The sequence below is a fragment of the Morone saxatilis genome, unplaced genomic scaffold (genome assembly GCF_004916995.1).
Source record: "Morone saxatilis isolate NCDOM2014 unplaced genomic scaffold, NCSU_SB_2.0 Contig21, whole genome shotgun sequence".
Lineage (NCBI taxonomy): Eukaryota > Metazoa > Chordata > Actinopteri > Moronidae > Morone > Morone saxatilis.
Window position 1 is genome coordinate 15,536,693 of NW_023339774.1, and position 12,122 is coordinate 15,548,814.

A 12,122-nucleotide genomic window follows, 5' to 3' on the forward strand; every position below is an offset into this window, starting at 1 on the left:
TGCGTGCGTGCGTGTGTGTGCTGATGATGATTTCTGCTTATTCTCAATGCTCTCTTGAACTTGCATTGTGCATAAGTACATCTAAGGGCAACAACCAGACTGCCCTCCTGTGGGAATAGGAAGCATTACATATTCATAACCAGGTCTACACTTTGATAATGAAAACTAAAGGTAGTATGTCCACACTATTGATCTGACAGTCCTAATTACTATACAGCAAAGGTTTTGCAGCTGCAGGAATATTATTTATTATATTATATATTATCTGTCTTTATTAAATATGGATTTTAGAGCCTTGGCTTATGTGATTAATGGGGTGCTATTGAGTTCATAAGAGGTTTCCCATCTATGTCAGTGCTTTTGCAGCAAGTCCTGAATAAAAAAAAAGATTGGATACCACTGACAGAGAATATGCTAATTTAGTTGCATAAAGGGTTCATTTTCAATGTCAGCTTTTAGGTAGAATTAATGCACTTACTGCCACAGATGAAGAAATAAAAGTGAAGACACATTTTCATTTTGCAGAGAGTTCAAAGTTCCTTTCAGGTCCAGATAATCCCTTTTTGACAAAGAGGTCTAAATCTGATTTAAAATTTGTTCAAGCATATAATTCCAGCCAGGATATTTTTGTTTGCGATTGTATTTGTGTGGGTGGATCTACGTTACAACATAGTGCGGGAGAACAGGGAGGACACTACCCTCCCTTTTCTCCCTAAATAATCTTTGTGTCTACACACATTTGCAAAGGTATTTAATATAAAATACATTAATTCACACCTGCATCACAGTACAAATATATGGTAGACTCCAGGCCGTTTAATTCAGCTGTACCAAATATTTGAAAACAAATCCTTTTTTTCCCCCTTTTTTTTTTGGCCTTTCCAAATTTGTGTACTTGTTAAGTTGATAGATGGATGTTATATTTATACCTGGCGAGGGCTCTCTTGAAAAAGCCTCCCTCTCTCAGCTGCAGAGCTGCTGACTGCAGGGTGAATTCTGCCTTATTGGCCACACCGCACACAGGGAAACAGATGGGTAATAAGGTCACAGCAGACGTACCTCTCACTAGCACAGACAAATTGCAGACACACCAGCTGTGCTGACTCAGGACAACATTAAATTCAGGGGAATTGAATTAAGATCTCTTTTTGTATTAAGGGAAGTTGTTGCTTTGTGTGTTATTTGCCTTAATGTGGTAAATGGAAATGTAATAAAAAGGCTTAAAGGGCCTGAAAATCTATTTGCTCAATCAGCTTCTTTAAAATGAATGCTGGTTTTCTACGTAAGCACATTCTTTTCTGCCAGTTTTTCACCTGAGTGATTTCTCTATTTGTGTGTTTGTTCTTCTGACTGGTTTGTAGTTGGTGGGCCTCTGCTGGAAAAACTTAATGTCATGTACTTCCATGCACCAATCAGGTTGATTTAGCAATAAAGCAATAAGCACTGAGTTTTTAAAATAAATAATAACTATACATTTGATTGTTGCTTGCCTCTAGTTTTCAGGGACATAATACCTGCTCTTTTGTTCAGAAAAAGCTAGTAATATTGCATGCTAGCAGTTTGGCTCTATGGCAATGTCGGCCCTACTGACTTTGGTGTTCTCCTGACCTTTCCTCTAGTACCTCATTAGATTTACATTATGATACATTTCTGATTCAAAGTACAAAATCTTACAACTATTGGATGCATTGCCCTGAAATTTGGTACCAATACTCAAGGTCCTGTGATGATGAATCCTAACGACTTTGGCGATCATCAGACTTTTTATCTAGCGCCACCAGCAGGTAAAGGTTTTTTACTTATTTCAGTGAAATATCTCAACATCTACTTCATGGATTGGAATGTCAATGTTATTGACCTCTCATTCCCAATAATTCTGAAATGCCCAAAATTAAAAAAAAATTTAGAGAAGGTTGACTGACTTCAACATCAGAAATTATCAATTAGACTTCTGTTGTAAATATAGACAACACTTCTTTAGAGTTTAAAAATATATTTCTGTAGTACAGGGTGGTGGACAATGTTCTGCTCCAATTCTGTTTGAATGTCCTCAAATCTTTGTCAGTGTTGATCAGAGAACCCTAACTGACAATTGATTAAAAAAAATGACCCTAATGGAATTTACTTTTATCAATAAGTTGCCTTGTAAAATCTGCTCAGCCCATACTTCAGATATGGATCTATGAAGTATGGGCTGAGCAGATATTTTGTTTACACACTTTGTATTGATGTCAGTAGACATTTGTTTCCATGATAATCATACACAATTATATTGATCTCAATCTAATATTAATTAGCTATATTTGCCCATGTAAATTAACTACTGTAGGAACATAAAGTATGAGAAACCCACAACACACAGCATTACAGATAATCACTTATTTTTTGATTTGATTGGAAATATGACACGATGATCAAAGATATGTTTATTCGGTTAGCCACAATCTGACCACTTACTTAAGAGAATATTTACTTAGTTCATGATCTTAATGTATGTACTTGTCGTGATGTATACCTTTCAATTTGGATGCAGATATTTCAAATAAAATACACCAAAATCCTTATTTAAACACTCTTTATTTTACAATAATACTGTCTGTGTGGGACAGGTCATTAAATTATTACATATTTTCAAACAAACAGGCACATTAACTCCTTTATTGTGGCTTATTCACCTATATTTTTAAAAATCTTATTCTGTATCCCTGTAGTTTTGATTCAGAGTAAGCATAATTACAACACCTTGCACAGTTGGAAAACCAAAACTACACATATCTTTAAATCAACCAACATATAAACAGTATACTACCATATAGGTTTGGCGAATAAAAATCTGTGTTCAGTGCATAATGTGCATGGCATGGGAGTAGATACATTCATCACCCTATTGGACACAGCTGGCTGCCTCAGTCCTCGGTGTCGGAGCTGTCTGCTGGGTCGGTGTTGTGTGTCAGCATGTAGTTGTCCATGTCGATGGAGGGGCAATTGTGGATGGAGTAACGCAGACGCTCAGCGAGGATAGCCTGGCTCGTGTAAGGGGGCAGCCGGAACAGGAAGAAGCAGGTCTGAGCAGTAGGGAGGCCGTTGACGGGCTGAAGGGAATGATAAGGGAAAATAAGTTTATTGTTTGTGCTATTAATACTTGTTTGCGCTTTTGATCTTGTTACTTTGCTAGCGATGACCTCACCCTATCAACCTTGATGATTTGGAACTTCTGCGTGATGTCAGCTGGGTTGGAAGGCAACCTGGACCGGCCAGAAACAAAACGTAGGAAAAGCACTCGCTCCTCATTGGTGAACTCCTCCAAGCTCTGCCAAAACCAGCCAATAAGCTGGTGGCTCTCTGTGATGTCACGGTAACGCACCAGCTTCTTTAGCATCTCAACGGAGACCTCTGGCAGGCCACAGACCAGCTGCTCCAGCTGCTGTGCTGTCAGCAGGGAGAGGAGGGGCACAGGGATGATGGTGGACATGCCCTCTCTGACTGCTGCCACCTGGACACAACAGAACAACGTCAGCTTTGATACTTCTGAGGACGAGATAAAGGGAACAACAACAGTACAACAAACAGGCTGTCTAGTGAGCATTGATGGAAACTGGTAGGCAGACTGGGTGTTTAATATGGATGCAGAGTTTGAGATACAGAGAAAAATCCACACCAAAGTACAACATTATTGCCTATGTGGGCTAGGTCTGTTTGGTGAATTTAGTGAAAAGAAATGAGTTTGTTTGAAGTTTAGATTTTTAAACCAGCCACTTTAAAGTCTCAACTTAATGCTTTAAAAGGAAAAGTTTACTTTCTGAGGGTTTGAGATATTTGTTAAGGTTTATACTAGGGCAGCAAATAATCACTATTTCCATTTCTTTTTAGTCTTAGTGTATTTTAACAGACTGGAACCAATGAATTCTTTAAAAATGACAAACAATTAATTGATTATCAAAATTCTTGCAGATTCTTCTGATTGACTAATGGATTAATCAACCAATTGTTTCAGCTAAAATTTCTATCCTACTCCATTTGTCCGTTTTCCTGTTACTTTGAATCCTCTCCATCATTTGATTAAAAGAGCTTTTGCCAGTACAATCAGTATCAAACAACATGTGCACAAGTTGCCTATGTAAGGGAGCATGCGTCAATCGGTTCGTTTGACCTTGACTGCAGAAATAACATTCAGCATAATGTAGCTTCAAATTAGAAAAAAAGGGTTTCTGTTTGGTAATGACTTTTTGACAGCGTTCAGTTTGCTGATAGGGAGTATGATGTCTCTTCCTCCGGTCTCTGTCACAGCTTGTGTAATACTAGACAGTACACGCTACTGAGGACTACATGATGGGGACCAAGGGAGAACTTATGACACATGAAATAGACTCATCACTTTGATGTATCCTAAAAAGAAACAATATTCCCTGATGTTCAAATGTGTAGCAGTTTGCATTCTTCCAGGTCATATGGTTACAGCTGAACAGGTCTGCCGGATACACCTAAAACAACTCTCCATAAGTTCAGCTCTTCACACCTGTGAATCCATTTCATGCAGCCTGTAGTCCAGAGCTCTCTCCACATATTCAGTCCGGTTGGTAAAGGTCAGGGAGATGTTTTGACCTCCAGGAACCACAGGTACCAGCCTTCCATCTGCACTGTGGGCCATAAACGAATCCAGCGGGATCATCTTCAAAGAGAGGTATGGCAGGAGTGAAAAAAGGTTAGTGTAGACCCAGAATAAAAATGTTGTTAAATTTCTTTCAGATCTACTGTCATCTCACCACGTGAAAATTATCCTCCGTGATTCCACTGTTTTCCAGGTGAAGGATGCCTTGGAGGGTGCGGTAGGTGAGCAGGTCAACCTCCTCCAGGTCAGGCCCTCCCAAAGGCATCGAGCAGAGCTGTTTCCACACCCAAGGAGCCAGATGTAAGTCCAGAGGTTTCTTGGTGCGGATAGCCACAGCCATGAGGATGCCCAGAAAGCGGAACTGGACCATGTGATCCTCTGAGAATGCCGCTGGGTTCAACAGGAACCTGTGAAGGTACGCAGCCAATGCAAGAGGTAAAGATTGTTTAGAAAATGTAATGTCCTGTTATACTTATACTCTTTTGGTTGGTCTGTCAGAAGATGACTACAAACTGTGCACCTGTCAGTGTTACTGCCCACATCTGCAAAGCTGTTGGGAGTATGAATCAGAAGCTCCACCACACCAGACTGCAACTCCTGGTGAAAACACATTGAAACTTGTCAATTTACAAAAAAGATAACATTATTCCAGGCTGCATTATTAGCTATTTATGTTGCTCTTAGACCTTCTCTGTGTAGTTTCCATCCTACCTGGCACATCTCAGTGATGGTGTCATCAAACACTCCCCCGGCATCGTCGGCTCCCTCTCCGACAAGCTTGACCTTCCACGCTCGTGATGGAAGCCGCAGCTCCAGAGGATTCAGGCTCACCACTTGCTTCGCAATCTGTACAAAAATTGGCTTGCTCGAACGGCCTCTGTGGAAGTGTAAAAGTTTTGATAAACACACACTAACATAAAATTGCATTCAACTATATTATGGAATATCATAGTCATCCTTACCTTGTGGAAATCCGTTTCACTGTGATCTGTGGCCCATATGTTTTGCCCTGGGTCATTGTTCTGCCAATGGAGCGCACCAGAGGCAGAGTGTTGACCTTGGGTGATAGAAGGCCTCTGAGCTCCCCCCGAATGATGGCGGTCGTCCCTGAAGTATAGCGTGAAGTGGACACCTGGATAGGGGAAGGGACAGGGAATAAAATATGAGGAAGTGAATGAGGCATCACAATGAAAAATGATAGTGAGGAAAAGTCATCTGTTCTTTTAACATATTAAAAATGGTCAGAGATTACCGGATTCTTAGCGTCCAGGTTGAGCAGCCTCCAGGACTTGTACATGAGATCAGAAAAGTTGTAGAGTACCCTGAGACGCATGCTAAGGACCCCAGGGCTGCAGTCTTTCAGAGTGTTGTACTGGGGAGGGACTGACTGGGGAAGGCCTAACTGGAAATTTCCAGGGCCACCTGGAGATGAAGGTAACAAATGAGAGTCCCGAGTATATTCTCTTAATGGATCATAGCTGCAAAGTGTATGTGTAGGACTGTGTGTGTGTACCTGAGTTTTTCATCGAGGTAGAAGGGGTGGTCCATGCGGAACTGTGGCAGCGGCCAGCAGAGATCTGTCTGATGTTTTTCCCCTGGAGGCTTGTTATGAGTGTGGGCTCTTTCACTGGGTTGGAGTGTCCAAGGCCAAGCTGGAACACACACATAAAAGACAACAATACAGGCTTGACAGTGCTTCTGACGTGCAATGAAAGCAAACTTCAGTGTCAACGTGTATAATTTTATAATAGAGTATTGTTGGTCACCTGTCCCTCGCTGTTGCAGCCCCAGGCATAGACGTCTCCAGTGGAAGACAGAGCGAGCACATGTTCACAGCCCACAGCAATGTCTTCTATGAACAGTCCCTCCAGAGATGGCACCACCTGGGGGCAGGATTTATTCTTCAGCATGGAGTCCGGGAGGCCGATCAGGCGCTCTGAAGGATGGACAGAAAGAAGCCAAGTGACACACTCTTCTATTTGAAGAGAACATTCCCTACGTGTCAGGTATTTGTTTTACAGTTTTGCATGTCATCACACATAATAACCATTGTCCAAAACAATTTAGGAAACTAATTACTGTAGTTTCTAATTACTTAAATATCCACTGAATTCTCAAATTGACCCCTTCAAAATACAACAATAGTTACTAATAATGCAGACGTTTTCACAATCCTCCTTCAAAATAAAATGTACCTTGTCCAAATGTGTACACATGTCCATCACAGGCCAACGCCACAGAGAACTGAGTTCCACAACTGACCTTCTTAATTCCCTTGTTGCAAAGCTGCTCCACTTTCTGAAAATAGGATCAGCCAAAAAGTATTCATCAACACTATATAAAAGCACACAAAAGAGGCAATGATAGTGTAAGCTTGACTTCTCCACTGAAGCAAACTTCTCCTACATTTGAGCTGTTGTCACTGGTAACTTACCTGAGGATAATATTTTGCTGTAGAGGAACCTGTTCCCAATTTGCCATAATCCCCATCTCCAAATGCCCACACAATCATGCCATCAAGGGACAGCACCAGTGTGTGGTTGAGACCACATGACACCTGAGAAAGGTAACCAAGTTAGCTTTGTTTAGTTATGTTTTAATCAATTCACTGTAGACTGAAACAAGCACACACGGTCGATTTCTTACTTGTCCCACATGATATCCTTCTAGGGCCGCCACCCTCTCAGGCAACATCTTGTTGGATGTTGACCGTTGACCCAGACGACCAGATTCACCACTGCCGAAGGTGAACAGTTTCCCATCTGCTGTTACCACAGCTGAGTGCCGGAAACCACAAGCAAGCTGGGAAGACAACAGAGTTTATGCCTTACACTTCAATTAGAGTTTAGTCTTTAACATGTTGCTTGCTGATTTCAAATAAAGTGTTTTTTATAAACACTACTATTGCTACTGCTACTACTACTAAACTTTATTTCTATAATGCCTCTCAAAACCCGAGTTACAAAGTGCTTTACAAAATACAAGACTATATAATACAATATGTGCAAAGATAGCCTATTATATAAAGGCACATAATTCCTAACGCTTCAATCTCAAGGCAGGTTTATCTCCTTATCTCGTTTACCTGAACAATGTCTTCTCCTTGTAAGGCCTCAATCTGTTTGGGTCTCCTCTGCCTTTCACTATTGCCATGGCCCAGTTTTCCGAAATCTCCGTCTCCCCAACTGAACACCTCCCCAGTCTCAGTCAGGGCCATGGAGTGTCCGTCGGATCCACAGGACGTCACCAGTTGAATCACCACATACCCTGCCCACAGATTAAAGAGTCAGTAAAGCTCAGCTTATAAAAGTAAGAATGAGGAGACAAATAATCAACAATTAGTCCTAAGTAAAAGCTACCACATCAAATTGTAATGCTGTAATGCAAAAACTTATTTCTCCCCTTTCTGCTGTGGATAAAAACATTGTTTGACGCAAAGAATAAAAATGTGTAACAACCTCTAACAGCAGCCCAGAGTTGAGCTCTTAGGCCCTAGATGAATATTGTACCTTGAAAAGCAGAGATAATAGTGGGGACATAGAGATCGTCAGAATTCCCCTGGCCCAGTCTGCCATATTGTCCTTCTCCTACAGCCAGTACAGTCCCATTGGACTGGACAAGGAAGGAACAGTTCTGCCCACACACAACCTAGATGACAATGAAAAAACCCACAAAGGCAAAAAAAAATGAGAAAATGGTAGCAATCAAGGGCAAAGTCTGGGTCTTCAGTGAAACAGTTGCTACCTGTTGTGTCTGTAACAGAGAGGGTGCAAGAGTGGGCATCATGAGGTTGGTTCCCATTCCTGCCAACTGTCCGTAACGTCCATTCCCCCACAAGTACACCTCACTCTTCCCCCCTTGTTGCCAGTCCTAAGAAACACAACAGGTGAAACACAAATCTATTACAACACTCTCCAGCTAAAAAAAAATACTACTCTGCAGACAGAAGGTAAATTAAAGAGAATTCATCTTTCCTTTGTTTAAAAATTGTTTTTAAAAAGAATCCACTGTGTACTGTTTTAAGATGGCTAAGCTGTTACCTCTGGTCTGGTGGTGGCCCATGACATCAGCTGTTCATCCATCCTGAAGCTCCACTTACTGTTGTCCTAGAAGACAGAGAAGTGTCTCGATAGATTAACACTGCGAGGGATCTGGACTGGCGAGATCGCAAACTCATGAGATCACGCAAGAATCCATCCTGCCAGGCTTCAGTCTGTGCGTTTGTGGCCGGTACAGTGGGCTGAACCAATCAGCGTCTTTTGGGGAAGTACTGGCAGCTACGGGGTAGGAACTAGGTGTGACGCAGCGGGAAGACACTGTTCATTAAACAATGATGGCGGCTCCCATAGAGGTTAGTGTGGATGCTGCTAGCATCAGTTATATCAGACCTGGAGAGTATTTCTTCACTAAAAGAAGAGCAAAGAACGGCATTGAAGGTTCTTCACCAGACTGGCTACGTTAAGAGTTTGACTACATTATATGGTTGATTGATCTGATTGGTTGAAATTCACTTGTGATAGAAGATGGTTCATACAAACACCTGAAATTCTTTTCAAAGTGCCTGCCCTTTTCCAAACAGTTTCCAACAATGACTTTGCAGATGGTTCTGTGAAACAAACCAATTTGGCGCAGTCAGGTTATCATCAGATGCCTACATTAAAGAAACTTATCTAACCATTTCCTAAACAAACAATAGCACACCGAAGATTGTCACCACTCACCAGCGCCTTGGTAATTTCAGTGTCATCCACTTCCTGAAACTCTGAAACAATGAAGGATTCTGGGAATGCAGTGCCGCTGGCAATGGCCTCAGCACTGCGGACAGTAGTGGCGTAAGTGGCAAGCCAACTCCACTCTGACGGGTAGGAGTGGACATCAGGACTGGTGTGGTGTGGAGGACGTGGATAACGACACAGGTGTTTCTCTAAGGAGAGACCAACAGTCAAGGAGGCCAGGCTCTGCAGGAAGGCACTGTGGACTAGCTGGTCACTGGCTGCCACATGGCTCTGCATCAAGAGAAAAACATGTAAAGTCATGTCTCAGTTGACAGTAAACAACACAAAAACAACTTTAAAATGTAGTTTCAGTAATGACCCGCTCGTAGTTGTACTGCTCCTGCAAGAGCAAGGGCAGCCTCTCCAGGAAGACGGCCAAACAAGGGGCCCGATTTAGACCCAGGATGTTCTGGCTTCTGAGGACCATGCGACAGGAAGCAAGCACGTGATTTTGACTGATCCAGTCAGGGGTGCAGCAGATCAACAAAACATCCTAGGGAAGAAACAATGACAGAACAGAACTGTAAAGTGACACAGGCAAACGTGTGGGCATTTTTTCTTTACATCAGCTCTTATAGTAATAAACTGATAAATAACACAGAAATTAACATTACTATAGAAGTGTATGAAGAAAAGCACCATGATTTTCTGGAAGGATTTTCTTCTACCCTAGAAGATAGCTGAACATTTTGGAAAACACACCTAATTGATTTCTTGTCAAAAGTTAGATGAGAAGATTGATACCACCACTGTCTGTATGCTTAATAAAGAAATTAAATACAAGAGAAGGTTAGCTTAGATTAGCAGGAAACTAAACTGGGGAAACCTGATGTAAAAATAATAAGTTGTGGCTAGCTGTATCCCCCTGCTGCCAGTATTTGTGCCAAGCTAAGATGACCATCTCCTGAACGTACAAATAAGAGAGTTTTGATCTTCTCATCTCACTCTCAGCAAGTTATTTCCCGAAATGTAAAACAATTCCTTTAATGTTTGATGGAAACTGAAGTTATGAGATTCAAATTACCTTCGACCTCCCAAAACAGGCCGCTACACCCAAGTTTGGTATCCAGGAAGTATTGACAACTGAACCCAAACCTGTAACAGTCTGTGAGACTGAACCATCCTGCAAGATGAAAAGGAAATGAGACTTCTGACAGATTTACAGATTAGACAATTACACAATAACACTTGAGCTGTCCTGTAATGTTGACTGTTAAGCAAGTGGTCTGATTCCAGGTCAAGAAGTGGCAGCAACAGTGAATGTGGTTTTCTGACCTGTAAGGACCAGATGTTGAGCAGTCCCCCTATCCCTCCAGAGACCAAAGCCAGTCCACTGGAGCAAAATGAAAGGGACTTCACTGCCGTAATGTGGCCATGAAGTACAAACACACACTTTGCACTCTCCTGCTGTAAAAATAAGCAGAACTGGATGATTAGAAATGATCAGAGGCATCACTAGTCAAAATCAAAGTGATAAACTGGGACATAAAGTCCTGATAAAATTGTATTATAAATGAAATGTCAAGATATAAGTAGAACCAGGGCTGCAAAAAAGGTATTCCAACAGCAGATCCAAACTGACCTTGATATCAGCTCCTTTATCCTGACTTGGGGGGCTGTTCAATATGTTGGGCAGAGATACAGCGGTACCACCCTGTGGCAATGTCCAGACATGCACTGAGCCATTCTGGCAACCTCTATAGGAACATTGAAAGAGTTAAAAGAGAATGTACAACAAACACATGAAACTTGAAATGAATGTTGCTGTATCAGATTACAGCAGTCTTCCTTTACTTTCTTTGTACTGTGGCATTGTTAAGGTTTTTGTTGTTAAGTTAATGCTACTGCAAAGAAAGAGGCACAATATCCACAAAGAAAGCAAGAATAATTCATTATGTAGACTCACGCAGCCATCATGAGCCTGGGATCAGGTGCTCTGCCAGCGAGTGGGCACCATTCAGCGATGTTAACGGTGCTGGTGTGAATTAGTGAGTGGAGGGTCACCCACGTGCCCCCAAAGCGTCCCAGTATCTTTACTACCTCTGACCTCCCCAAACAGAGCAGCAAGTGTCCTGTGGGATCCCATTTTAGAGAACTCACATTGTCCTGTAGAGTGAAGGGAGGGACAGAGTTGAAAATGATTTTATGTGACAACAACGTCACCTAGGAAGTATATACAATTGCGTCTTTCTTGCTGAGCTCTTCAGCATACGGCAGTTAACATGAGTTTGGACTGCATTTTTCAAACAAACCTGGAAGACGGAGAGTACTACAGGCTGTTCATTCTCATACGTCTCAGTTGTGGCCAAGAGGATCTTTCCATTAGGATACCCCACTGCAAAAGGCTTGTCCTCACTGTGCCAGGCGACACACTGGGGAGCTAGGAGAGACCAGAGGAAAATAACATTCTCTTAAAGAGAAGATCCATACCACCACCAACATGTCTCAATGCTAAATATGAAGCTACAGGAAGCAGGCAGTAAGCTTAAATTAGCTTAGCCTAGCTTTGTCCAAACCAAAAAAATCCACAATGTCACTGCGCCACCTCTTTTAGTAGATACTGGCAACTGATTAAATAAATGGACAATTAACAGTGACAACATTAGGGTAAATAATTCAATAAAACAGTCTAAATCTTATTTGTGTGTCACTGTCTTACTGTAATGCCTCCCTCTATAATTCATTAAATATATTTCATTTTGTTAGAGTAAGTAATAACACAAAAGTAATGTTTGTGT

The 12,122-nt window shown here is 41.7% G+C and overlaps 1 protein-coding gene across 1 annotated transcript in view; it reads right to left on the reverse strand.

The window, feature by feature from the left end:
* Positions 1–2,558: 2,558 nt before the first annotated feature.
* Positions 2,559–12,122, reverse strand: part of LOC118332440 (probable E3 ubiquitin-protein ligase HERC1) — a 40,568-nt gene continuing 31,004 nt past the window's right edge. Inside the window, 24 exon segments of the mRNA XM_035667724.1 lie at positions 2,559–3,092; positions 3,188–3,493; positions 4,517–4,669; positions 4,764–5,016; positions 5,130–5,206; positions 5,321–5,486; positions 5,572–5,741; positions 5,862–6,031; positions 6,123–6,261; positions 6,376–6,545; positions 6,805–6,907; positions 7,044–7,166; positions 7,256–7,411; positions 7,695–7,876; positions 8,119–8,257; positions 8,354–8,479; positions 8,650–8,715; positions 9,331–9,615; positions 9,704–9,877; positions 10,409–10,507; positions 10,660–10,791; positions 10,967–11,081; positions 11,291–11,490; positions 11,637–11,764. Coding sequence (XP_035523617.1) covers positions 2,907–3,092; positions 3,188–3,493; positions 4,517–4,669; positions 4,764–5,016; positions 5,130–5,206; positions 5,321–5,486; positions 5,572–5,741; positions 5,862–6,031; positions 6,123–6,261; positions 6,376–6,545; positions 6,805–6,907; positions 7,044–7,166; positions 7,256–7,411; positions 7,695–7,876; positions 8,119–8,257; positions 8,354–8,479; positions 8,650–8,715; positions 9,331–9,615; positions 9,704–9,877; positions 10,409–10,507; positions 10,660–10,791; positions 10,967–11,081; positions 11,291–11,490; positions 11,637–11,764 — 3,818 coding nt within the window. The 3' untranslated portion in view covers positions 2,559–2,906.